Below are 26,007 nucleotides of genomic sequence, written 5' to 3'. Positions count from 1 at the left end.
ACAAGAAACTTAAACCAACAACAAAACCTCATCCCAGCTGTAAAGCACAGTGGAGCAAGCACCATGGTTTGGAGCTGTTTTTCTACATTATTTACTGGACACATTGTGGTCAGTAGAGAAACCAACTGAATTCAAAATTGTAAAAGAAGAAAACAAATAAATAAAAGCTTGACAGGGCTGGGTCATGTAACTTGAGAATGGTTCAAACAGCAATCATAAATCAGTTGAAGGGTTAAAAAAGAAGGATATTCAAGTTTTGAATGGAAACGTCAGAGTCCTGATCTTACACTGACTGATGATGTGACAGGACCTGAAACAGAGAGGTTCAGTTAATACATCCCATAATTATTAATGAACTGAAACTGTATTGTAGGATTGGTTTTTCTCATTTTTGTGTAAGTCTCATAAAGAGCTACAGGAGACATCTGAGGTTTACCAAGTTTTAAAAAGTGAGCGATTATTTCATGTTTTCTACACTTGAAAGAGCACAAGATGATTCGTTTTATATCAGTCTATAACTGTGACTTACAGTGTTTAGACCATATGAGTAATAAAATGAGATCTGATCATTTTATTCCTAAAAAATTGTAATTGTATCAAATCTACAGTGGGGCAAAAAAGTATTTAGTCAGCCACCAATTGTGAAAGTTCCCCCACTTAAAATGATGACAGAGGTCAGTAATTTGCACCAGAGGTACACTGCAACTGTGAGAGACAGAATGTGAAAAAAAAAAATCCATGAATCCACATGGTAGGATTTGTAAAGAATTTATTCGTAAATTAGGGTGGAAAATAAGTATTTGGTCACCTCAAACATGGAAAATCTCTGGCTCTCACAGACCTGTAACGTCTTCTGTAAGAAGCTTTTCTGTCCCCCACTCGTTACCTGTATGAATGGCACCTGTTTGAACTCATCATCTGTATCAAAGACACCTGTCCACAGCCTCAAACAGTCAGACTCCAAACTCCGGCCATGGCCAAGACCAAAGAGCTTTCGAAGGACACCAGGAAAAGTATTGTAGACCTGCACCAGACTGGGAAGAGTGAATCTACAATAGGCAAATAGGCAAGCAGCTTGGTGTGAAAAAATCAACTGTGGGAGCAATCATCAGAAAATGGAAGACATGCAAGACCACTGATATTCTCCCTCGATCTGGGGCTCCACGCAAGATCTCATCCCGTGGGGTCAAAATGATCATGAGAACGGTGAGCAAAGATCCCAGAACCACACGGGGGGACCTGGTGAATGACCTGCAGAGAGCTGGGACCAAAGTAACAAAGGTCACCATCAGTAACACACTACAACGGCAGGGAATCAAATCCCGCAGTGCCAGACGTGTTCCGCTGCTGAAGCCAGTGCATGTCCAGGCCCGTCTGAAGTTTGCCAGAGAGCACATGGATGATACAGCAGAGGATTGGGAGAATGTCATGTGGTCAGATGAAACCAAAGTAGAACTTTTTGGTATAAACTCAACTCGTCGTGTTTGGAGGAAGAAGAATACTGAGTTGCATCCCAAGAACACCATACCTACTGTGAAGCATGGGGGTGGAAACATCATGCTATGGGGCTGTTTTTCTGCCAAGGGGACAGGACGACTGATCCGTGTTAAGGACAGAATGAATGGGGCCATGTATCGTGAGATTTTGAGCCAAAACCTCCTTCCATCAGTGAGAACTTTGAAGATGAAACGAGGCTGGGTCTTCCAACATGACAATGATCCAAAACACACCGCCCGGGCAACAAAGGAGTGGCTCTGTAAGAAGCATTTGAAAGTCCTGGAGTGGCCTAGCCAGTCTCCAGACCTCAACCCCATAGAAAATCTGTGGCGGGAGTTGAAAGTCCGTGTTGCTCGGCAACAGCCCCAAAACATCACTGCTCTCGAGAAGATCTGCATGGAGGAATGGGCCAAAATACCAGCTACTGTGTGTGCAAACCTGGTAAAGACCTATAGTAAACGTTTGACCTCTGTTATTGCCAACAAAGGTTATGTTACAAAGTATTGAGTTGTATTTTTGTTATTGACCAAATACTTATTTTCCACCCTGATTTACGAATAAATTCTTTACAAATCCTACCATGTGGATTCATGGATTTTTTTTTCACATTCTGTCTCTCACAGTTGAAGTGTACCTCTGGTGCAAATTACTGACCTCTGTCATCATTTTAGGTGGGGGAACTTGCACAATCGGTGGCTGACTAAATACTTTTTTGCCCCACTGTACCTTTAGTTGCCCTCCTTTATTCAGCCTACGTGACAGCAGCCTGTCAAAGACACCAGCTACTCTCCCTCCTCCCTGATGAAGCGACTCCCTCTGTTAGGGCTCTGCTCAATAAGCAATCATGGCAAGTTGCTCTTAGTCTCACCTGACAGAAAGGTGAGACACAGAGAGTCCATCAGCTTTCTTTAGTCTGTGAGTGCATGCAGTATATCTGGCTATGTAATCCATGCTTTCCTATTTTGTTTTTGAGACCAAATCTCCAAACATACCAATAACAAATGATTCTGGATTTTGATACTGCCCATTCCCACGTCTTATTATTTCCATGCATGTCAGAACTGATCTTTGTCTAGTTAATTGACAGGACATGCGCCTGTAACAGAGCAGGGTAGCTTAATGGCAAGAAAAAGCTCTGAGATGAAATATGTACACTATTAAAAACGTATATTTAAGTCTTGACATCTGTTACCAGGGACAGGAAACATAATCTGCACTTCTCTCTTTTAAAGAAACACCAGTTTTGAAACTCCAACAGCCCTCTTTTATCTTTAATTATAAAATATTTTTTTATATATGTGTTTTTTATATATGTTTTACTGTATATATGTCCCATGCTTCACTCTATGGGTCAGTATTAATACAAATACAGTCGTCGCCTCCACCCGCCTTTTCATATATGTAAAATAATGACTTCTTTTATATTTACCATATGAAGGAGTTTGTGTGTATGTGAGTGCATGTTTTCATGTGCACACCTGCATCTCTGCATCTGGCTGTCTTTTATAAGTATGTCAGCCAGTTGTGTTTCCCCTCATAGGGCCAAGGCTTTTGTCACCGTAGTGACCGTGCTTCTTTTGATCTTCTGATGTATGAGACTAGCAACCTTTCACACACACACATCCACACATGCACACACACATCCACACACAATGAATACACGCAAATAGAGTCCTTTATTCTCATTTATATACAAACTCTCTGCAATCACACATACACCCTGTCAGATCAATAATGAAGGTGTATTGTTGCCCTGCTATAGAGGCCTCTCCTATTCTGTGCTCCCCGCCTCCCTCTTTTCTCCTTGGTCACCCTTTTCTTCCCCCTTTGTCACCATCCTCTCCTCCTCCTCCTCCTTCTCTCTTTCTCCACAATTTTCTTTCCTTTTTCTTGGTTTTCTTTCTTTCGTTCCCTCTTGTGCTCTCCCACTTCTCTTCTCTCGCCTCATCTCCTCACTCTCCTGTCCCTCTTTGGTAGATGAAAGCACAGATCAGCTCCAGCCTTTGAAGTGGCAGAGACTGGCACCCTCCCACTGGTTTAGCAGGAGGAGGAGGGGAGCAGAGGTTTTAGGAGAAAGGGCAGGAGATGAGAGGAGTTACAAGGAGAGAGAAGAGGAGTGGAAAGGGATGGGAAGAAGGGTTGAAGAGAGGTTTTAATTGAGAGGATGAGAGGAGCTGGCGCCGAGGTAGCAGACGGAAGAAGGATGGAAAAGAGAGAGGGGAGGTCTGGGCTAAGATCCTAACCCAAATGATGTCATTCACACTTTGCCATGGCAACCTGAGGAATGCCTTTTCAAAACCTCAAGCCTGACCAAGGGTGAAGGGTGGGGAGGAGCAATAGCGTATACTCCCCGTTCCTGAAGAAAAAGCATTGAGGTTCTCAACATAAACCTAGTTAATGCTGCTTTCAGTGAGTCAAAGCCTCAGTAATATCTGCTCAGACAACAAAGACAGATCAGAAAACTGCACAACTCTTCTACAAACACACTCTGAGGTCAATCATTCAGAATTTTATCAAAATGCAAACATTAACATGGTGAAACTAGCTGCAGTGTACACATGCGGTACCATTAAAAGAATAATAAGCTGTCTGATCTTCCTTGAAAGTCTCTAAATGTAGTGGTGGGCTGATCACATCAATCTCTGGGTTGAATTAAGCAGCTAAAGAGAAAATACTTCACCCATGAAAAGCAAAAGTTTACAGATTTAAAATTGGCGAGCCTCCTTTGTTAACCATTCAAAGTCATCTCCATGCACTTCTGCACTGCTTCCAGCACTCGGGTTAATTTTAGATTGCTTCATGGGAGTCCCACTCTGAACACTTACCACATACCCATCTGATATTAGCTTGGACCTCAGGCTTGTGCAGAGAGAGCACATTATCTGGATCTCTGGCTAAGCTCCAGAGAAGAGTCTGCAGTGTCTGAGCACAAAGGTGTATTGTGTTTTGGTTGTGTTATTTAAAATGGCTTGTACACCATACATTTGTCCCCCGGGATTAGATTATCAGCAGTGACTTTCAATACGATATCTTGAGGTGTCAGAGGGAGGACTTTTGCCACAAACACAGTGAATTCCAGTGGCCAGCAAACCACATTTTAAATTTTGCTGTTGTTCAGTCCTGATCAGCACTATTGTTGCCAACCACTCACTCTGCTCATGAGGTTTGGCTCCCTGCAGCTTTGTCATTTTCCCCAAACAGAAATTCAAGTTGAAGGGCTGCATTTCTACAGAAATCAGTGCAGAATCAAAACTGTAAGAGGACAGAGTGGGACTGACAGCACAGCAGGAGCAATGGAAGGCAGCGGAAACTCTTAGACTCACCTTTTGAAATCATTTAGTTGTTTATTTAATCTGAACAAAAACAACAATAATCTTTGGGTTGAGTTGTGAGTGAGTCTACCGCTAAAGGAACTGCAGATGATTGTCTTCTTTCTGATGAGTTCTTCTGTTTGTTTGTTTTCACACAGCAGACATCCCACATGTTGGTGTAAGCAGAGTGTGAGGCTAATGCGAAACTGTAATCTAAAACCAATTATTTTATTTTCCGCTGTTCTCTGTGCAGCTGTGTCAATTTGAGGCTGTTAAGAGTGCAAGGATTTAATGAGTAACCAAACTCTAAAGTTTGTCCTAAAACTTTTATGGACCCAATTTATGTTTTCCAGATCCACAAACTTTCAAGGGTTTCCGAGGCCTCTGGGAAATGTGTTAATTAGGTTAATTATGTAGGTTTTAATTAACTAAGAGGGGTGGGTGGGCTTCTTCTGGCCTGGCTGTCAGGTTGCCCCCAAAGACACCTGGGAGTAAGTGGAGGGGGGAGGGGGGTGATAAGAGGGGGAGAGCAGGAGTAAATTATAGACAGCCTAGAGGGGCCTGGGCAGATTGGATGTTTTCATCAAGTCTTAATTATCATATATAGATGTATGTTTGTACAGAATTGTGAAAATCATTATTTATACACTTGTATATGTTTTTTAATTGTCTTACTACAGAACACATAAAATATCTATTTAATAAGCACAGGTTCATGTGGGCTGAAATTGGGATGTAAAGTTTTATGTTTGCGGAGCAGAAATAAATGTAGTAGTCTAATTACTAATTCAGTCCACTCAGTACCATGCTAAGTGGCTGCACCTGTTTCATTGCTCAGCATGCTTAAGAACCCTGATCTATTTTATTGTAATTGTGTCTTTGATTAAGCTGTTTGCACTCATCAACGGTTAATTATCACTGGATAGATAGCATGCCAGTAATACTACTCATTTTTTATGTTTCCCCATCACAGGTATCACACTGATGTCACTGGCCTGGCTGCTGATATCCTTCAAGAGATCTCTGAATCCTAAAAGCTTTCAGAGCATTCAGCCATGCCTCCATATGACTGTCATCATTTCAAATTGGATCAGTGGCAGCAAAAAATATTAGTGTCACTAAAATGTCTTGAGAGGGCAATCAAAACATGCATCCGGTGTTCATCAAACTTCACAGGATTACAGCATGAGTGTTAATTTAGACTGTCATTGGCATCACAACACTGACCTCTGAGTGTGTCAACACACCTCGTGTCATCAGCAGTGACAGAATATTAGATCACGCATGCCATCACGAGTCATAGATTTCTACTTTGTAATAACATGAAGCTAATGGCGACATCTACAAACTCTTTTTTGTTGGTATTCCAGCACTAAAAAGGAAGTTGTTCTGTTTACTTGTAGCAGACTAGTGCCGTGAAAAACCATTAATACCAAAGTGGTTCACCACATCAACTGAGTTGTGCATAAATCATCCATGTCTGCTTTTACACAAGTTAGGTCATATCATTCTAATTAAGTCATTTTCCTGTGTATAATCCAGTGTATACCTGATCTCTGCCTACTGTTACATTCCCAATTTTTTTAACTGGATATAATTACTTTGCATAATTAAATATTCCATTACTGAGAAGTGTTTGAACTTAAAATGAAAGAATGACACTTAAATGTTCCAAGCTGGATGAAGTCGGGTTAAATAGGTGAGGTAGAGGTCATGTTAGAAAGATTATGCTTAGTCATTGAATATGTCCTTAAGCTACCTCAGCTGTCCATGTACCACCATCCTAGACATCCACACGTGGACACCACCAGCAGGCTTTTAGTTCACAGCACACTGAATTTTCTGCAACTTTGACTCATCGCATTAAAGCTGGACCCAACTTGCCACTGTACACAGTTTAAGTAGATTTCAACAGTCTCAGTGAACACACAGCAGGTGGACTGCTGGCACATCAGTTTCTCCTCACCTTCCCGTCAATAAGTGTAAAACTAATGCAGCAGGCTCCAGACCAGGGATGTCAAACTCATTTTACATGGTGGGCCACATGCAGCCCACTTTGATCTAAAGTGGGTCTGACCACTGAAACTGCCCTTCCTGTCAGTGTAAAGAAGTTGCACTACACATTTAATCTCTGAGATACTGTAACATAAGAAAATGCAATGTCAACAGCACATCTACATGAAGTCCAACTGTTTGGGTTTATATTCAGAGAAGGCCCCATTTCACTTCACTGTGGAACCTTTGTAAACAATGAAAATCTTTTAGTGTAGTACGCAGGAGGTCTGTCAGCAGGAAAAACTAAAATGTATAAAATAGTTAGGTCCAAGGTTTATGCCCTTCTACAATTTCCAAAGCTGTCTGGTGGGCCAAATGTGTCTGTCAGGCCAATTCTTGGCCCCAAGCCTTATGTTTGATACCCCTGCTCCCTGAAACGACTTCAAGTGTGTCTCATGTTAATCCTTGATTTGAGTAGAAATGAGACTTAAAGGCATACAGTTGAAATGACAGTCCATTTTATTGTTTCAGAACACAGCAGGCTACAGCAACCAGCTCCTCTCACTACCCCACCCACTTACAGCAGACCAATAGGAGCCCTCCTCCACCCCTGTCCTTTCAGACACTCCCACCCAGCTAGGTCAGCTACACCCCCTTTGGAACAGCAGAGACATCAGTGTCTCCCTTTAAAGCAAGAAAATAGCTTGATATTTGGACCATGATTTCCAATTCATGTTTTTATACAAAAGCTACACAATGTTACACTTGATCATCAGAATACAATTCAACTGATTAACTTTAGTGTTTGGACACCATTAAAATGTGATCAGATCCTTTACTTGGATGGAGCATTACCACTTAAAAAAAATAAAAATAAAATAAAAATAATAACTCAACACTACCAGAGACTGAAAATACAAGGGACTGCAAAAACAAGAGATGAGTATCATAATTCAGAATAATGGAAAAAGCAAGCTAGATTCAGTTGTACCATTACAGACTTAAGGAAAACGGAATAAAAAAGTAAAAATAAAGTAAAAATGAAAAAAAATTACATTAAAAGGGATTTGAAAACTAATTATTGAAAAATCTGTGTGTCATGTCAGGATTTGAGGTCAGCCCCCATCAGGCTGAAACCAGAACCAAACCGCACTCAAATCTAGTTTGTCCCAATGGAGTCCCCGTAGACGGGAAACTCTGCTTGCTGTTGTTGAGTCATCTTCAGGCACTTCTGAAACCTCGCCTCCTCCATATGGGCGAATCACGATGCAGGTTCATCCAGATCACATGATACAGCTGCAAGAGGAGAGCAGAGGAGAAATGAGCGGTGGGGAGGAGGCATGGCAGGCATTGGGTGAAGGACCACACATACAGATCAAATACAAGTCAAAGTAACTTCACAGACACCACATCACACAGCTTTGTAATTTGGAGCAGTCTGAACATGCAGCAGGCACAAGGAGTAAACCGACACTTCCCCCAGTCCTCGGGCTCTTTATCCAGAAACCACCTCTGAAATGAACACCACTCTGTTCAGCTGACACGAGGCCACAGAGTTGGGGGTTGGGGGTACCAAGTAAATCTTACCTAGTAGAAAGTGTAGTGTAATGTTGGTCTTGGTATTTACAGGTCGGTATCAAACCAGGCCAGTTGGTTTGAGTCGCCAGGTGGCAGGCCCTCTATCAGTTCCTGGGCATGTCCCAGGTCAGGCAGCCCTTCTACAGGGGGGTAGTCCTGGCCAGGGTGGTGCCCTCCACCCAAGTCATGATCCATCATGGGTTCCATACCCATTGTGTCCCCTCCGTAACCCCCCGAATGGAAAGAACGGTAACTTGGGTCTGGTGGAGGAGGAATGGATGGAGGAGACGCAGGTGAAGCAGAGCAGTTGTTAGAAGCAAGTTAACAAACCAAGCTGACACACAGTAGTATGATCACTGAAATGTAACACTGCAAATCAACACAGCACACGGTCAACCCTCCAGCAGACCAAATCAAACCAAAGCTGTTAACTCTTATTTCAGCTAAACTTGTGCTTCAGGTTACTGTTTAGTTGTTTCCACCAACAGGAATGCATCTGCAGTAGCCAGGGCCTTTTCTAAATCTATCAACATCAAGTCTGTTTTCATTTGGCTGACGAAGAGTCAATTAAAGCTGTTACTGCTGGAGAATTGGAGAGCATTGCAAATTAAAACCAACGCCAGCTTGCCCTCTAGCCTACTGATCGGCACAGTGTCCAAAATCCTGGACGCCGGTAATAATTAAAGAGATGGTCTGATCTTCAGCCAGGTCAGAATTAAAGACCATTTTGAACAATTTGACTGAAGTAGTAACACACTTTTCATGTCTTTCTGGAACATGCTGAGGAATCACTTGGTGCAGACTGGAACATTTAAGTGGATCCTTAAATTTAAAAACTGCTAGAAGCTTCTGTAACAGCACCAACCTACATCTGATGTCTCCTGAAGTTGTTTATAATAAAGCTGCACAACACTGAGGAGGAACATGAACTGTTTTTAGTTTGCTAATATCTAACAGTAGACCTCCTTCAGGTCATGCATCATCAGTTAGGTCAAGATGAAACACTCAAACACTAAGTGTCAGCTCATTAGAAGATCTCGACCCCGAGTAGATCTTTAGAGAAGTTGTTGGTCAAGTGGTTTACTTCATTAAGTCATATTTTCAAGTTCATTAGTGACACACAAATTTGTAATAGCTGTGTCAGATTGCGTATCTGTAATTTTGACTCTGATGAAGATCAGATCACATTTTTGATAAGATGAGTATATCAACTTAATAATAAATTAAGCCCACAGATGTACAAAGACTTCCAAAGAAGGCATTTAGAGCATCCCCAGTTTGATAATTAGCTCAACTGTTTTTATCTTGACTGCAGTAATAGTTGGGAAGCCTTTGTCTTCTGCTTTGCTTGCAAGTGTCAAATGAGTGACTTACCTTCTGGTCTGTAGCCCAGAGGCTCACCCTGAGCTCCGATATCCAAACCCAGATCTGCTGTCTGCAGAGCAACACATGGCAAACATTTGACAAAGTTTCAATTACACAAACACATGTGCATGTCTTTGTAACTGACTACACAATGTAAATAAGCATTACACAGTTTGTGTAAAAGTGTGTCGCACCTCGTTCCAGGCCATTGGTTCTGTCCTGAAGAGCGAGCTGGTGAGTTCTACAGAGAGGCGCTTCTTGTAGTCTTGAGGTTTGTCCTCTGACATACGGAACAAAACTGCTGCTGCGTATGTGGCTGAGAAAGATGGAAGCATGACTGCTTAGCCAACACATTTTTAGCCTTTAAAAACAAAAGCACTTAAAACAGCCATAATACAGCTGTCAGGGTTAACAAAAGAGACTAGGTATTACCCATGACTAGAAAGTTTATTCAACTAGCGTTCTCTGCATCATTTAGAGGCCCAGGCTGCACATGAGACTGGACTACACTGATCCAAGTGTTGTGACATTTACATATATGCAACAATATAATGAAGTTGTCACCATAAATATAACTGTTTTAAGAGCAAGCTTGGCTCCTACTTAGATTCTTCAACCATGTGCTACAACACAAGCCCACAGTGCGTCTCTGCATGATAGCAGATGAGCCTGAACAAAAGAGAGTTACTGAACAAAAAGCAGCAGCTACATTGAACCGCTAGAGCTGCAAATTTTCAAGATGCCACTTTAGGTCCACATCACACTAAAGAGTCTTCCAGGAAAACACAAACAATTATTTCCAAGTGCCAGCGTGTTATCCAATTAAATCCCCTCATTGCACAGTTAGACTGGCACTTCTGAACATCTGCATAGTTAAATGCAGCTATTATGTGACTGATAGCGTTGTGTAAATGAGTGTTTTGGGTACATACCAACTCCTTCATTGCGGCTGTGCAATAGCTCTGTGAGTGGAGCAGTGGCTCCCTCAGCTTCGATGGCCTCAGCGGCCTCTTTATCCTGAGCGAGCTCACACAGGACGCCTGCTGCTACACGCTGGATGTTCTCAATGGGAGAATACAGCAGCTGCACACAAACACAGACCAACAGCTTAGTGAAAAAATAAATAAAATACTGAGCCTCCACAGATGCAGCCTCATGATACTACAATTTGTTCCCTCTGGAGAACCACCTCATGCATCCACCCAAACAACCTCTATCTGGGATCATTTTTCTAACCCAGTTCTCCTGTTTAATCCAGACAAGCTTCAAACAAATTAATCTCAATACTAAAAATATCATCCGTAATCTTGGTTAAATTATATTGTTTTACTTTGAGATTAAATCTGCAGACTGACCTGTACAAAGAGTGGAATGGTGTTGAGTCCTCTGATGACTATTCTGTTGTGGACATCTCTGGCCAGGATGTGAAGTGCTCCTGTACACCCTTCCACAATCTCCTCCATACGTACTCCCTCCTAATAAACAAACAGCGTAAGATCAGTGCACTTGCAGCATCTCTCTCTACAGACTTCTTAGTAGACCGGGTAGTACTGAGAACTACTGCTCTCTCAGTGAATTCCAGGCACCATGGACTGGTATTTATTAAAGCTGTGTGAATTCATTGAAATGATGAGAGTATGTGCGCTCTTACCACAAACTGCTGCTGTGTGCCTCCCATGCTGGTGCGTCTTTGTGTGTCTTGATGTGCTCTGACCAGCAGCTGAACCAGTCTGGGGATGGCGCCCTGCTCCCTCAAAGGGGCGTGGTTTGCAGGGCAGAGAGCCAGGTTACGGATCAGACCAACTGTAGCCTGACAGAAGAACACAGTTATGTGTCATTTAGCCACGATTTTAATGTCACTCTCAGGTTACGCATTAGCCACCCATAATCCAGAACCATACAGAAAACTTTTGTCTTGATGTATATTTGTAGACAGATTTACTGAAAAATATTATTTCAACTTAATTTCTCATCTTAAAGTCAATTATTAAACAAGCTGATTGCACTTGAACAAAAAAAAAATTATTTCCTGTCTATCAGTACATGTAATATAACAGTGGAAATGACTGACATGTTTATGACAGCCTACAATATTCAGCTCATTATTTTAGCATCAAAACATAGTTAAGAGTGAAGTGATTTTCACTGCACTAAATGAATAGCAGCACGAGTGGCTGGCATTATGAAGAGCAGCTTACAGAGTGCTGCTGCCAAGTCTCTGTGTGTACCTTGATGAGTGGCCAGTGTGATGGCGGGTGCAGTAATTTCACCACTACAGGCAGGCCATAGTGCAGTCTGACAGCGTTCTGTGCCATCTCAGCATCCTGGTGTCGAGAAGTGAGGTGACGCAGGGCACAAATAGCTGGCTCTGTGATGTCTTCTCTGTCTCCAGCCCGAAGCACCGTGCGAACCAACGCCTCAATGCCTCCAACCTAGAGAGGAACAAATAAGGTGGCAGATTGTGAATGCAGCAGAAAATCTGGGCCTATAATTTAAATACAGATTTAAAACTAAATTTTTATATATATTTTATTTTTTAAATGAGAAAAACTGCTAGTTAAAACACATCACTTCGTATTATAGAAATTTTACATTTTCCTTTGCAAAAAATAAATAAAGTGCTCACCTGGCACACCATCATCTTGTTCTTGTAGTTGTTGCAGGTCAGATTAGACAAGATGCCAGCTGCACAGGTCACCACGTTAATGTCATCACTGCCAAGCAGCTGCACCAGAGTTCCTAGCAGACCCTCCATTCCCTCCTGGGTATAAGGATTGATAAATAGCATCAACAAAAAGTCAATTTAAATGTCTTCTGATGTATTTCACAGCCTGAAACTAATGATTAACACACAGGTACTGGTAATGGGGCAGCTTGCCTCACCTGTTTGGTGGCAGCATCTGACAAGTTCCTGAGAGTCCAGAGACAGTTCTGGACCAGTCTCTGGCTGGGATCTGTCAGGTGGAGTCCCAGAGCCTGCATGCCTCCTAACAGAAGGAAATCAAGGGCACATAGTGTTTACATACGCATGGTAAGAAAATACATTTCAAAATGTATACGATCTCAACTTTGTGGTGTTGAGTTTTCTGTACTGCAAGTTTATAAAACATACCAGCCTCTACAATGGCAGGCTTGTTACTGGAGCACACCGACAGAACCTTGAGGACACGGCTTGTGGTCCACAACAGCTTCTCATAGGTATAAGTTCTCATGATGTTGACGAGTGCCTGGGGGCCACCACTGGCCAGGATTATCAACTACACAAACAGAAAGCAAACAAATATGTTGATCTGCGTGTCAAATCCAGAGTAACACGCTGCAGTCTAGACGTACATAAGTCAGTTTCTTGCCTCAACACCTTTCTAGCCCCCTCACCTTGCTTTCCTGGTTTCCATAGGCCAGTATTTGGAGACAGTCTGTGGTGATGGCCAGAAACTTGACATTGGTTTTGCTGAGCAGAGCCACCATTTTCTGTAGCCCGCCAGCTAAACGAACAGCCATCTTGGCTCCTTCCTGGTGCAGGAGAAGGTTGTGGAGGGTGGTGATGGCATAGAACAGGATAGAGTCCACTGGTGAACTGCAGAAGAGAAGATTACTCAATTACTGGAAAATTACTAACAGATATACAGATGAAGTTTCTCTGCTGTCCTTCCTCTCCACAGTCTCAGTGAACTGAGACAATTTCTTCATGTCAGCTTTGGCCAAAAATCATGGTGTGATGATTTCCTTGTCTCTGATCAAAACATTGCTCTGCTTCATGCACTGGTGAGCTTAAGTACAGCAGACAAATGTAGACCCAGAGGGGAAGGGGGAAAAGTATGCCTCCACTCTCCTCCTACATACCCCAGCATTTTAACTAGAGCTGGTATTCCTCCTGACTTGAAGATAGCCAGCAGTCCCTCTCTGTGATGGGAAAGGTTGTGCAGTGTTCCTGCAGTGCAGCGAGCTGTTTCCACATCGTTTGTGTTCTGCATGGTCCTCACAATAGCAGATACCATCTGAGGTGAGCGCATGATAGCGTGGCGAGAAGCTTCTTTCTTTGAAAGCTGGTTAACCATCACTGCTGCTTTGTTTACTACAACCTGGAAGGGATGAAAACTAACATTAGCGAATCATATCAAAGAGGACAAAATTACTTCTGAGACAGTTCTGAGCCACAAACATATTCACCTGGTCCTCATCATTGAGAAGTTTGGTGAGCTCTGGTATTGCTCTTGTTGCCAGCTCAGCATCATCTTGATAGTTGATCAGATTGACCACAGCATGTTTGAGCATTTGTGACGGCTCTGCCAGCCTCTGGACATTGGTGGGGTTTGCTGCATCATACTGTGTAGAAGGGATCTGCATGCCCTCCTCAAGAGTCTCTGGGAACATTGCTGCACGAACCCGCTGGGCACGTGTCATGGCGTACTGACCATCTAGGTCTGAAAGCAAACAAGACCAGCTTTGTATGATTTGCAAACGGGTCACCTGTGACCTTCCTTGAAAAGATCACCAGCATTATAACCTACCTTGTACTTGCTCTTGGGAGAAGTTCTGGTTGAAACCCTGCTCCCACTCATACATGACCTGGTTGCTGTCAACATCATCTTCCTCAGGGTTGCCCTTCCCACTGAGGGATGGAGCAGTTGTGGTGGCCCCTGAGTGGATGCCTGAATCCAGGTAGGACTGTTGCTGCCAGTGACTGACTGCTGCCTTACGGTCTGGCTCCATGGCCATGTCTAGTTCCATCAGATCAGCTGGAAAGAGAAAAGCATGCATTCAACAAAAGGTCTATTCTGTAATTTCAAAGGATGTGTAGAGTTACAGACTTTAAGTGATTAATTCCAACTATCCAATTTTGTCAAAGGCTTGAGCTTTTCAAAGACATGGCTGACTTTAAAAGTAATAACAGTGGTGTGCTGATGTCACAGGGTGAGTGCATCAGCAATGGTTAATAGCCTCTGCAGTGAATAGATTTCTGTCCTACTATTATTTTCCAGTGTTTTCATAATTCAGTGTAGTAGGGTTTACCAGTAAAAGACTCCTGAAGCATGAAGTTGGATTTTACATGTGCCCCAAGTTTCAAATTGAAATCAATAACTAATTCAGCGTGCTTTAATGGCAACATAAATCTCTACCAAGCCAAGCTGTAATTTTGGTCTGCTGTAAAGTTTAATACACTGCATGTGTGACTGAGGAAGAAGCAAAGGGTGGGAACTTAATTAAGGGGGACTCAAACTCACCCTGGGAAGCCATGTTCCTTTCTCAAACCGTGGCTGACACAGCTTCCTGATCTGTAACAGGAAAAAAAATAAATCATTTCAGCTATGCAGCTACCTTCTCTACACCATTCACAGCCATTAAATCACCGACCATTTTACACTAAACACATATACAAGACCACAGCAGATGTAAACGCAGAGAAAAAAATTAGACTGAAATTAATAGAAGTTTAAAAAAAAAAAATAGAGTCTAGAGAAGTGACTTTCCAGTGCTTTCTTTCCTGTCTCCTCCCGTTCTTGGGTTTCCTCTTCCCTTTTAAGCCAGTCGTGCAAACAGCAACACACACAAGGCTACCATTAAATGTAGCTGCTACCAACTGGTGGCAGCTACATTTAATGGTGAGGAAGGACAGGGGAAGTAGAGCACTGGGTGGAGAAAGGAGGCAGGGGTGGGAGGGGGCATTCACATTCCTGCACTTGCTTTGAAGCTGGAAACGCTCTGCAGGAAAGTAAACACTGGCAATGGCAGGAGAAGGGTAGAGCAGGCAAACGGGGATTAATTTGGGGGGAAAAAAAGCACGGCAAACTGAGAGAGGCATTTTCAATTCATACTCGAAGATAAATGTTATGGCAGGAAAGCATAAAATGGAGACTGGGGAAAAGACCTAAGAAAATATCTGCTAAAATGAGACATAAACAGGGGCTGTGTATCCATGGAGTCTCAAATCCTTTCATGAAACCCTTTCAAAAGTACACCTGTGGTTATGGAGCAGAAAAATGAGAGACCAAATCCCTTTCAAATCACCACATAAGTTCAGGCACGCTCTAATACCAGAGGCGCACAAAGCCATAAATTAATTCTGGTAAAGAAAGCACAGGTAGTTAAAACCATAGCATTTCCTCAACTACATCAACAAAAATAGATAAACAAAGTCTTGTTACCACCAGAGTCTCTTCCCCCTGGTGGCCATTAGAAAGAAGGCATGTTTCAGTCCCTCAGTGTTTGATTCACCCTCAGACCTGGAAGCTGTGTCCACATGAAGCACACCCTTCTCTCCTGCATGACTGAACATAGTCACTTCAATCTTTACACAACTGCAGATTTAGGTCAGTCAAACTAACAGTGCTAATCAAAGTAACCTAATTTTTCACAAAAAACATTTTAGATTTTCAAATTACTCAAATTGTGAGCAAGCTTTCCTTACAGCAAAAGGTGTGTGTCAGATTTAGTTCTTGAAAAAAATATTTAAAATGAATGCAAAAAATATTTGACATAGTTTGCCTACTTATTTGTATTTTGTCAACTAATGTCCAGTGACAGTCATATATGAAGGAAAGATTTTCTTTCTAGTTGTAGCTCATTTCTGCAGAGCATTAGACGGCTTTAAGTTCCACTTCTGGGAGAAAATGTCATAACATTGTTATGAATGTACTACATTACAGAGAAATACAAATAACGTTTTAAACACCATTACTGATACTAACAAATTGGCGATGACTGTGTCATGGACACCAGCAAGAAGGTTAACACAACTCTCTGCTGAGTTAGAAAGTCACCTTCGAGTCTTTCTTCCTCTCAATGATCCCAGGCTAGAATTCATCATTTAATTACAATCCAATAACCACAGAATCAGCTGATTAAAGACTAATGTTTGTGTCTGAATGATGCTACTTTCGGTGGACTAACCAACATACCGTAGCTTGTTTTAAACCTTAAAACTAAGATTCTTCTTGTTGATTACGATCTAATCTTTTAGGGGGCAGTTCTCTCTCACACACTCTCTCACTCACACACACTCACACACACACACACACACACACGTTTTGATTACAGGCCTGTGGACTGTATTTATCTGACAGCAGTAGAGAATTTGGGTTGTTTTTAATCAACTCTCTAGTCATCTAGATGTACACATATTTGTAGATTGTACTCTGTGTACAAGTGCCCCAAAAAGTACATAATACATTCTGTATATACACTCTGCTAAAAATACCTAGTTTAAAATCAAACAAGAAAAACAGCAACACATCACCATAAGCTTGAGTTTAATAGCTTTTCTTCCCAGCAAGTTATGCTAAAAAAAAAGATGACAAAAGGCCAAATGGAAGACAAATTCGCAGCAGTGGCAGACAAAAAAAAAGGCAGTCCAGTATGAATGCCAGTGAGTGTGTAGGAGTTGCTTGGGTTCAGTGGCTGCCAACATGCAAATATACTCAAGGACAGTTAAACTACTGCTCTGAATTACTTTCCTCCTCAACCACACCACCTTAGCTCAGCTGTATCATTAAAACCTGATCTTGAGTCATGCTCCAAGACTGCTGCTTCTAACCACAAAGGCACCAACTCAAATTCACTGTTCACACGCCATCCTCCCGCCATTGTAGTCCTGCCCTCACATAACCCAGCTTGCTCCTAATGGGAGCCACATATCCCATACAAATCAGACATAAAATCAAAGCACATAATGGAACAATTTATGATTCACACTGGTGGAAAAGTGGTTCTTTACAACTGGCTTTGGAAACTGAGCCAGTAGTTTTTTGTGATGGGCTAAACAAGCAAAGTCTGGCATTAAACTGTGGTTCACAAATGGCAGCCTTACCCTAAAGTCACTATAAAGAACAACAACAAAAAAAATCATTACAGTATGCGTTCCTAGATTTCAAACCGGCCACAAAAATCTGAACAGGTTTCTTTGAAGTCAGATGTGAAATCCAATATGTAGTCGTGCCTGGTGGAGTTGAAAGCCACAAAATTGAAACCAGATGACAAATGAGTGACACACTAGTCACCAGAGTCGGATGACTGTCTTGTGTAATATACAGTACGTATACAGAATAAATTCAGTTCTATGTACCCCAAGAGAGCTGAAGGAACAGAGGAAGTTATATTCCATAAGTCTTCTAGGCAGATATCACAGAAAAGAGAACAGAAATATCGAGAATCATGCGCTGGTGAAGTTACGATAGGTTCCAGGTCAACATTCAAACAACAAGGTTTAGACTGCTGCAGCACAGGACTGATTTTGGGAACAGTGACTGTGACACTGTCCTGATAAATAGTGAGAAAACATGCTGCTCAAAAAGAGAAGCAATGTTCATTAATGTTTAATTGACATAACATAGTGAAACATTGTTTTAAGGAGCTGGCCAGAGAACAAACTGTTCCAACAGGCTGCCTCTAGTCACTGCAGAGAGAGAGAGCAGATCTGAGTATCCAAATAGATCTGAATGCCATATTGCTTAATTTTTATGGTGCATAAAAAAATAAAGAAATGAGTGAAGGGAATTAAAGAACAAGTGTTCAAGAGAGGACTTGATTTGTTTCACATGGCAGAACCTCAACTCTTTGAACCAGCAGGACGTCTCCACATGTAGCTCTTAATTGCACCGAAGGCATCTCAGTGAGGAAGAGGGACTAAGCCAGATGACTGACAGCGTTCACAAAGAAACCTAACCAACAAATAAATCAAGATGTGAGCCGCTAGTTAGTCTACGAAAGTCCACTGTGGCACCTTGTAAAATGTCACTAACAAAAACAAAAAATATTTTTCTGAACAATGAGAAAATTTCATCTGGTAATACTGGCGCTACGAACTCTACATGATTTATTCACACCGGGTTTCTTTGCTTCAGCATATTCATCAACCTTGCATGCCACTGAAACTCAGGTGCCCTACTTTTGCACTGATGTAAAGACTGACACAGTCAAAACGTGACTGAACATTTCCATAACATTAATCTAAACATCAAGTTTCTGTGCGTTGTAGTCAGAGCTTCTAGCCGTCCATGGGTGTTAGTACCTACTTGTTCCACATTTTATAACTGTTGGCCTTCGCTCTGTTGATAAAGTACACAGCCAAATATAGTCCAAATGCAATGGGGAAAAGAATTGAAAAACTAGTAACAGATATTTGTTCGTGTCCATTTAATTCAAGACCCTACTGCATACCGCTGCTCTCCATTTCACTGTTTAGGTCTTTACCTTGTCCCTGTGGTCTGGACTAGGGTATCAATTTTAAAGACGCTACAATGAAGGGGCTGCAGTCCCCACAGTACACTGTACAAAAGGTATTTGCTTATCACAGTGGAAACTTTCTCTTCAGTCACATCCTGTGATGGTGGGGCACCAACACAACCCATTTACTCTTTTTTTTGGTCACTGTCTGGAACCCTGTTCAGTCTTTTTCAGTCTTCATTTGTGAAAAACTAAATAAACCAAATCATATCCATTTGTCCCCAACTGAAATTCAAAGCAGCCAATTAATCCCATTTCCTGTTCCCCAGGGGGGGACTTCAGGTGAGCTCAGAGGCCAGTGACATGATGTCATTAGAGGAAAGAAGAAAAAAAACATTCAGTTTTTCTTGCTTCTGAAGGACAGGGGCTTTAATTTATTTCCCTGCCATTTAATAATCATAAAAAATTTCAACATGGAAATTTGTAGTTTTTGTATTTTCAAAGAAATGCCTTTCTTAAATACAAAACAACAAATTAGGCAAACCCATCTGACTCCTGCATATGCACTTACGTTAAAAACAAACAAACAAGTAAAACAAAACAAAAAAAAATAGTTCAATGCATCCATATGCGTAAATGACCCAAACAAGCTGTATTATCGGCACAGGCAGAAAGATGGGAGCTGCCACCGGCTTAGCACATAATGTGCAGGGTCAGCAGCACTCACTGCTGCCTGCCAACAATGCAAGAATGCCTGCAGCCGCTGCAGGGCTTTTTCTGTGTATCACCGGAAAAGTGATGGACGCCTGTGGACAAACACGAAAAATACCCATGGAATTTGGGTTACTTTCCCTATTAGTTCGTTTAATATTTACAATCGCAATTCAAGCTGTAAAATAGGGCGCAGTGTGTACAGAGCGTGCAATCACTTCCTCTCAGTGTCTCATCACATACGCAAGTTTATGGAAAATTGATCAGTAATATCGTTTATTAAACGAGCGCGCTTAAGTCCACCTCAGACAAACACAAAGACCGGCAATGACAGACAGAAAAAGTACAATATTAGGTCATGGCAATGCCACTGGAAAGGCCGTATAGTCAAGTGGATGACCTCAAAACCACTACCGCTCTCGTATGTAACCCACACCCACGTTTTTCAGCTTAAAATTTTCAGTGCGTCGTCAGAAGAAAATGTTGCTGACGAGATGACGGGTTTGTAAGATTTGTTCCGCTGTGTACTGGGTCGGGGATTTCACCGAGGGACCGCAGAAGTACACAAGGAGAGAAAACGTTCAACAAATTCAAGAAAAACAGATGAGGGATGCATTCAAAATAAAACCAGTTTAGTTTCACGTGAACGAAAGGAAAACAAATCTGGAGCGGCTGGACGACAACATCCTTTTGTGAGCAGTCTTTCTTGAAAAATCAAACCTCCATTAATGGTATGTAAACACACCTCCAAGCCAGCACCTGTGCCGCCTCCGCAGCGCACTGGACGGACAGCTTTTATTCCACAGAAGGCTGGGGAGCCGTTTTGTGTCGGGGAGGATGACGTCCCAACTTTTCCTCATTAAACACCCGCCTGTCCCTGTTCCTACCAGCTCCACTCTGGCACCCCGTTAAAACCTGAACACTTCACGCAAATCTAACGAGAGCCGCTATCCAAAAAGGTCCAAGTAAGCGTGCCGCTGCCCCCACCCCTCTCCTCCTCCTCCACAGCTGCTGGCTGCCTCTGACTTTCTTGCTCCAACACCACTGACTCAAATTTCACACTCTGGCTCCTCCTCGTCTTCCTCCCAAAGCACCACGGCTGGGAGGAATTTTTCGGTCTTTGTTTAAAAGGACGAGTGGAAAACACACTGGAGCCCACGACCTAAAATAAACTTTTTTAAACAATTTAAAATCGACTTATTTTTTTCTTAAAGATAGACCACTCTACCAGAAATCGGCTTTACTTAACACCAGGTTTAAACCAAGTTTTTCAAAATACGCACTAAAACTTCAGACAAAACATCTGCGCTAACGTTTACGTGTTTCATACCCCGACTAACCGTCATTCGCAACTTTAACGAGTAACTTTACGCCATAAAACAACGGAATCCACCGTATACCGAGCTTTCAGACCGGTTGCATCTTTATCTTCAGCTCAGTCTGTTAAAACTAAAGCAGCTGCAAAAAACAAAAAAACAAACGACCCACAGACGACACTCAACTCGAGCAAACATGAGTCAGAATAGTGGAATGTAGCCAACTAATAGTTAGGCTAACATCTGCTAACGTAAACTACTAAAACACGCTAGGAAACGCCATCGTCGTAACTCCCGAAATCCCACTTACGGTTTCCAAATAACTGGGCGGCAATTGATCCGTGGCGTAAATCTGGCTATTGTAAACAACTGCTTATAATGCCGAACACAAACCACGTGCTATTAAAGAGTCAACCAGTGTCGTCGGTAAAACAGTTATGTTCCCATTAGGCGGTGGCTGGCATATCCCCAATATATGCCGCGAGAGCGACGGGCTCGCTCGCTCGCTAGCTTGCGGCGGCGGCAGCAGCAGCAGCATCCCCCGGCCGGTCCACACACAACAACAGTCCTCATTCCTGCTGGCATTCAGAAAAGACAGAAACTGAGTGGTGCCGATAGTTTGAATGTTGAAGCCTACCCTTGTCAACACAGCAAGTCCGTCCACTCGGGTCCTGGAGAGTAAAAAAAATACTCTGAAATGGAAAAAGTCGAGGAAAAAATTGAAGCCGAGCGTCAGCGGGGAGCCCTCGTCCGCTCCCTCCACAGGCAACTGAAACCGACTTGGCCGGAAAAGCAGAGACTGGAAAATGTAAGATGGCGGCATGTTTATATAGACCGGAGAACACCTCGAGTGCACCCATATCCTGCCGTGAGCTCGGATAAAGTAGAAACTGAAGCCATATTTTATCTTTATTTCGTCTGACGTTTACGCACTTCTGTATATATTTACCAAGCTCGATAGCTACACGCGTTGGTTGTGATAAATACTTTATTTTTTAGGGTAAAGCTAGCCAAATTCCACATCTGCACGAGTATGAATACACAATGGAATGAAGTTCCGGCTGACTCGAAAAGGGAAATCCGATTCCTTTCCCCCGAGTTAAATCTCATGGACTCTGGAAACATAGGATAATTTCCTTTAGCGTACAAAGTCATACATTTGTCACCTTTGTCTATACAGACTGAGAAATGAAGGCCTTCATTGCTCTTACCATCACCAGGTCCCTGCTCAAAAGACAAAAAAAAAATGGAAAAATTGAGCAAACCAACTTAAAAAACAACCCAAAAAACAACAACCCCCCCCCACACACACACACACACACACAAAACAGAAATCAAAACGAATTAAATTAGACAAAATGACAAATTCTAATTCAATATATGTTCAGAGAGACAACATCCGCATTTTGCCCAAGCCATTGTTGGTTTCTTTGCATTTTAAATAATGTCAGGAGACAAATTGTGGCAAACAAAACACACATTTAGACTAGGTAATGTAAAGAAAATGTCAGTGAGATGTTTTCTTAGTTTCCTTAACAAAAGATTGTAAGATATATGTGACACGAGGTGCTGGCTTTGCTGTACTTTGCTGTAAACTAAATGCTCAACAAACAAGCTAATGTTTGTGGTCTTTCTTTTATGAAACTGCTTATGTCCCCGGGCATAAAACAGACCTCACTGGGCAAGTTGGAACACCTCTCATTGGCTTTCCTGTGTTCTGTTCAGTGATGTCTGGAAGGCTCATGACTTGTTTGTGAATACCACCAAATCTCACATATGCAGAAAATATAAAAAGTGATTAATGTGGTTTTCATATTTAAGTTGGAAAAAATATGAGATCAGCCAATTAATCACATTAACCCGTTTGTGCCCAGATTTTTTTCAGAGTTGTAAGGCATATCATTTTATCAGTTGAGTCCCTCTGAATCATGTTATGTATTTATTTTTTCCATTTTGTACTTTTTTTTGAAGAAAATAGCATTTTTATGACTGGCAACAATTGTTGCCAGTAGTCACACAGCTTGTCACTAGGTCAAATGTCACCTAATAATAATAATAGAGAAGTAATAATAATAATATAATAAGAACAAAATAATAATATAGTCATAATAAATAATAACAAAAAGGTGGAGCCTCAGGTTCCCCCTGTATAAAATTCAAAACATCAAACAATTTGAACTGATTTCTTTATTCTCAATTTTTTTATACTCAAAAACTCAAACATTTTTTTCTTAGAACCTCTAAAAACATATATACATATATAACATATTTCTTCCCATACATTCCATCATCTTTCATGCATGTTCTACTCAGTGTGGTACTTCTTGAAGCACTCCACATGTAGTGGCACATCACACTTTCCACACGCAAATGATGTGCGTCCGCCGCAGTTCTTGCATCGCTTGTACCTGCTACCAGTGTTGCAGGGCCAGTGGTTCAAATTATCAAACCTGGTGGCATCAGTTATCGCCACCGCCATTGAAGATCTTCTGCCCTGCCTACTTGGCTTTGTTCCATGGCGCAGGAGGAGGGTCTGGGCTACCAGCCTCTGGAAGGAGAGGAGATCCTTCTCCCCGCTTTTCCAGGACCTAAATGAATGACAAAACAAGCATGATAGATGCATGAATGTGCATCGTTTCATCCTTTCTACAACGTCATGCCCCATATGTAGAATGTTCTGTAAAAGCAATATCACACTTGAGTTTGTGATGTTGGTCTGGATATCATCACTGTTGCTCTTGTCGACCGAAGAGCACTAGCGATGACCTCGAGTCAAACATCACCAACTCGATTGTGATATCACTAAATAACATACAGCCTTGTGTACCTGTAATAGCACCAGCTGTTCACCATGGCACTGTTCAGGGCCCAGCTGAAGCATGGCCACCACCACTTCTTGGACCGGATGTTGACTCTGTAGCGGCTGACAAACTGGTCATGCAGGTCCACTCCTCCCATGTGTGTGTTGTAGTCCTGGATACACTTGGGCTGTCTGACCTTGTCCATAGTCCGCTTCTGTTTATTCCATCTCTTCGCCTCAGTTTCGGTGAACTCCCTCTCCATGTTCGACACCACGGTGACCACGCTGTTGTCATTCCACCTTACAATCAGCTTCTCTGCCTCAACCAGATACTCAGCATCTCCTCTGGGTGTCTTCTTGAAGGTCTGGGGTGCTGTGAAGGGAACGTTCATCCTCAGTCAGGTTGAGCGTTTTCCCTTTTTGTTCAGCGTAGAGATTGGACATTTCCAGTGTGACATCTCTGAGGGACTTGGGATAAAATGTGAGGAAGATATCCACTGGATCATCTGATGTGAAGCCAGGATCATGTTCTTTGGGGACATAGCGAGGGATCTGATATTTTTTGTTGGCTTGTGCTGGTGCTTTGGCCGCAATTTTGATTTTTTTGAATTTCCTGTCTTGGTTCTTAGTTTTGTGGAGCATGGGCCCAACAATCTGACTGGTCACATTTTCATTTGTGCCACTGACCTTTCTAGTCTCTGTCTGACTCACTGAGGATGAGCACCCAGGATCATCATCGGGGGGATTTGGCAGCTGCATGTCCGAATTAGGTAGAAAGCCTTCACCTTTGAGTATTCTTGATGGGAGGCGGTTATGGTCACCAGTGGCCTCATCATCAGATTGGTCACTGTCACAGTCTGTGTCATGTGCGTGCATTTCTGACTCAGGCACAACTGTGATGTCCGCCACAGTTTCAGAGTCCTGCAGCATGGCCAGGATCTCTGCTACGGTGTACCTAAGGAAAGGACAACATACATGTTAGCTAGCAAGCGAATTTTAGCTAGCAAGAAAATGATGTATGGTAATGTATAAAAATCCTATACACAGAGGCCTTGAATACCTGTGAATTTATTTAGCTAGGAATTATTCTAAAAGGACTAAAATGAGCCATTGTACATCATTCTACAATTTTAAATAAGTAAATTAGGAGCAATCCTGCAGACAGTGTTTTCCTTTAGTTAGCGACATGCTATGTGCCCACTGGCAACTTTTGTTGCCACTCACAGAAATAAGCCCATGAACAAAAAAATATTTATCCTAGGTACAATTTTTTTGGGGAGGGTTACTCTAGAGACTTGAATGATTAAATAATTATAAATATGTTTGGGGGGAAAGTCATAAGAAATTTATGAAAATTACCTCTTTCCAGGATGATTTGCATCCGCCATGTCTTCAGCCAGAAAGAGCGGGAAGCAGATGATGTCATGCGATAGGAAGCACTTGGAAACGATTTTTTAAAAATCAAAACCTTTGTCTAAGTTGTCTACTAGCATATAAGTGGAAAAAGTTGCATTAGTACCTTTGAGATTTTTTATTGTGAGTCGAAAATGACAGTGATAAACTTTGGCAACAATTGTTGCCAGTGGGGCAAAACGGGTTAAAGTCATAACTGATCAAACAATGTGGGCATTGCTATAACAGAATTACTTCTTATAAATATTGTAGACTTAGATTAATCATATTTCCTGAGTCCATTAGAACGCACATTCAGCCATTAAAATTATTAGTGATCTATGGGCATCGCCAAGGTCCTTCAAGTGAGTAGTCTGATCTTTCCTTTATTCTGAGATCACAGAGTTGTGGCTGTTAATTTTCAGATCACTTTCTATTTGGCTCAATAATAAGTAACTTGGTGGATAGGCCACATAGGAAATTTAAATATGCTTTGCAAGTCCTCTACTCACTGTTCGGTCCCTTAATCTCCACGTTATGAAAGCAGATAATGTACCTTTTCAGTACCCCTTCATTCTGCAGGTAGCAATGTCATGGGCAAACAAAGGTAAATCCTTTCCTGTGAACTGCCTACAGGCTATTTCATTAACCTTTATTTACAGTGCGTGGGTGGAATAGGTTACTGAAAGCCAAACTCCAATTGAAAACAGTCAATGCAGTGTCCCTGAATAGGATGCATGGGAATGAAATCAACAACAGAGCCAATACGTACACAATATATGAGCGCATCACCTAAAATGACTCCACCCTGTGTCATCTGATTGCGACACAGACAATTACAGTACCAGCGTGTGATTGATTTCATTTGGAATAGCTTTCA

The 26,007-nt window shown here is 42.0% G+C and overlaps 2 protein-coding genes across 7 annotated transcripts in view; one reads left to right on the top strand and one right to left on the bottom strand.

The window, feature by feature from the left end:
* Positions 1 to 7,029, top strand: part of ulk4 (unc-51 like kinase 4) — a 107,212-nt gene extending 100,183 nt beyond the window's left edge. For all 4 annotated transcript variants that reach the window (XM_012923796.3, XM_076889804.1, XM_012923797.3 and 1 more), the window contains one exon: positions 5,782 to 7,029. In XM_012923796.3, the coding sequence (XP_012779250.2) occupies positions 5,782 to 5,842 (61 nt within the window). In that variant the 3' untranslated portion in view covers positions 5,843 to 7,029. The remainder of the gene's footprint in view (positions 1 to 5,781) is intronic.
* A 275-nt stretch (positions 7,030 to 7,304) lies between these two features.
* ctnnb1 (catenin (cadherin-associated protein), beta 1) lies at positions 7,305 to 21,744 on the bottom strand. 3 transcript variants are annotated; one of them, XM_004568102.4, is made up of 17 exons: positions 21,573 to 21,744; positions 14,972 to 15,022; positions 14,258 to 14,485; positions 13,917 to 14,170; positions 13,590 to 13,828; positions 13,122 to 13,323; positions 12,859 to 13,003; positions 12,630 to 12,733; positions 12,373 to 12,507; positions 11,975 to 12,178; positions 11,398 to 11,556; positions 11,102 to 11,221; positions 10,679 to 10,829; positions 9,941 to 10,062; positions 9,756 to 9,816; positions 8,391 to 8,641; positions 7,305 to 8,099 (listed from the first exon to the last, which is right to left on the bottom strand). In XM_004568102.4, exons 2-16 carry the CDS (start codon positions 14,982 to 14,984, stop codon positions 8,427 to 8,429), a joined length of 2,352 nt encoding a protein of 783 aa, XP_004568159.1. In that variant the 5' UTR covers positions 14,985 to 15,022; positions 21,573 to 21,744; the 3' UTR covers positions 7,305 to 8,099; positions 8,391 to 8,426. The 3 variants fall into 3 exon arrangements, with proteins under 3 accessions (XP_004568159.1, XP_004568160.1, XP_004568161.1); XM_004568103.5 differs by lacking the exon at positions 21,573 to 21,744 and adding an exon at positions 20,365 to 20,387; XM_004568104.4 differs by lacking the exon at positions 8,391 to 8,641.
* Positions 21,745 to 26,007: the final 4,263 nt, after the last annotated feature.

The sequence above is a fragment of the Maylandia zebra genome, linkage group LG11 (assembly GCF_041146795.1).
Source record: "Maylandia zebra isolate NMK-2024a linkage group LG11, Mzebra_GT3a, whole genome shotgun sequence".
Classification (NCBI taxonomy): Eukaryota; Metazoa; Chordata; class Actinopteri; order Cichliformes; family Cichlidae; genus Maylandia; species Maylandia zebra.
Note: the sequence above shows the minus strand (reverse complement) of the source record. Positions and strands in the feature narration are given on the sequence as shown.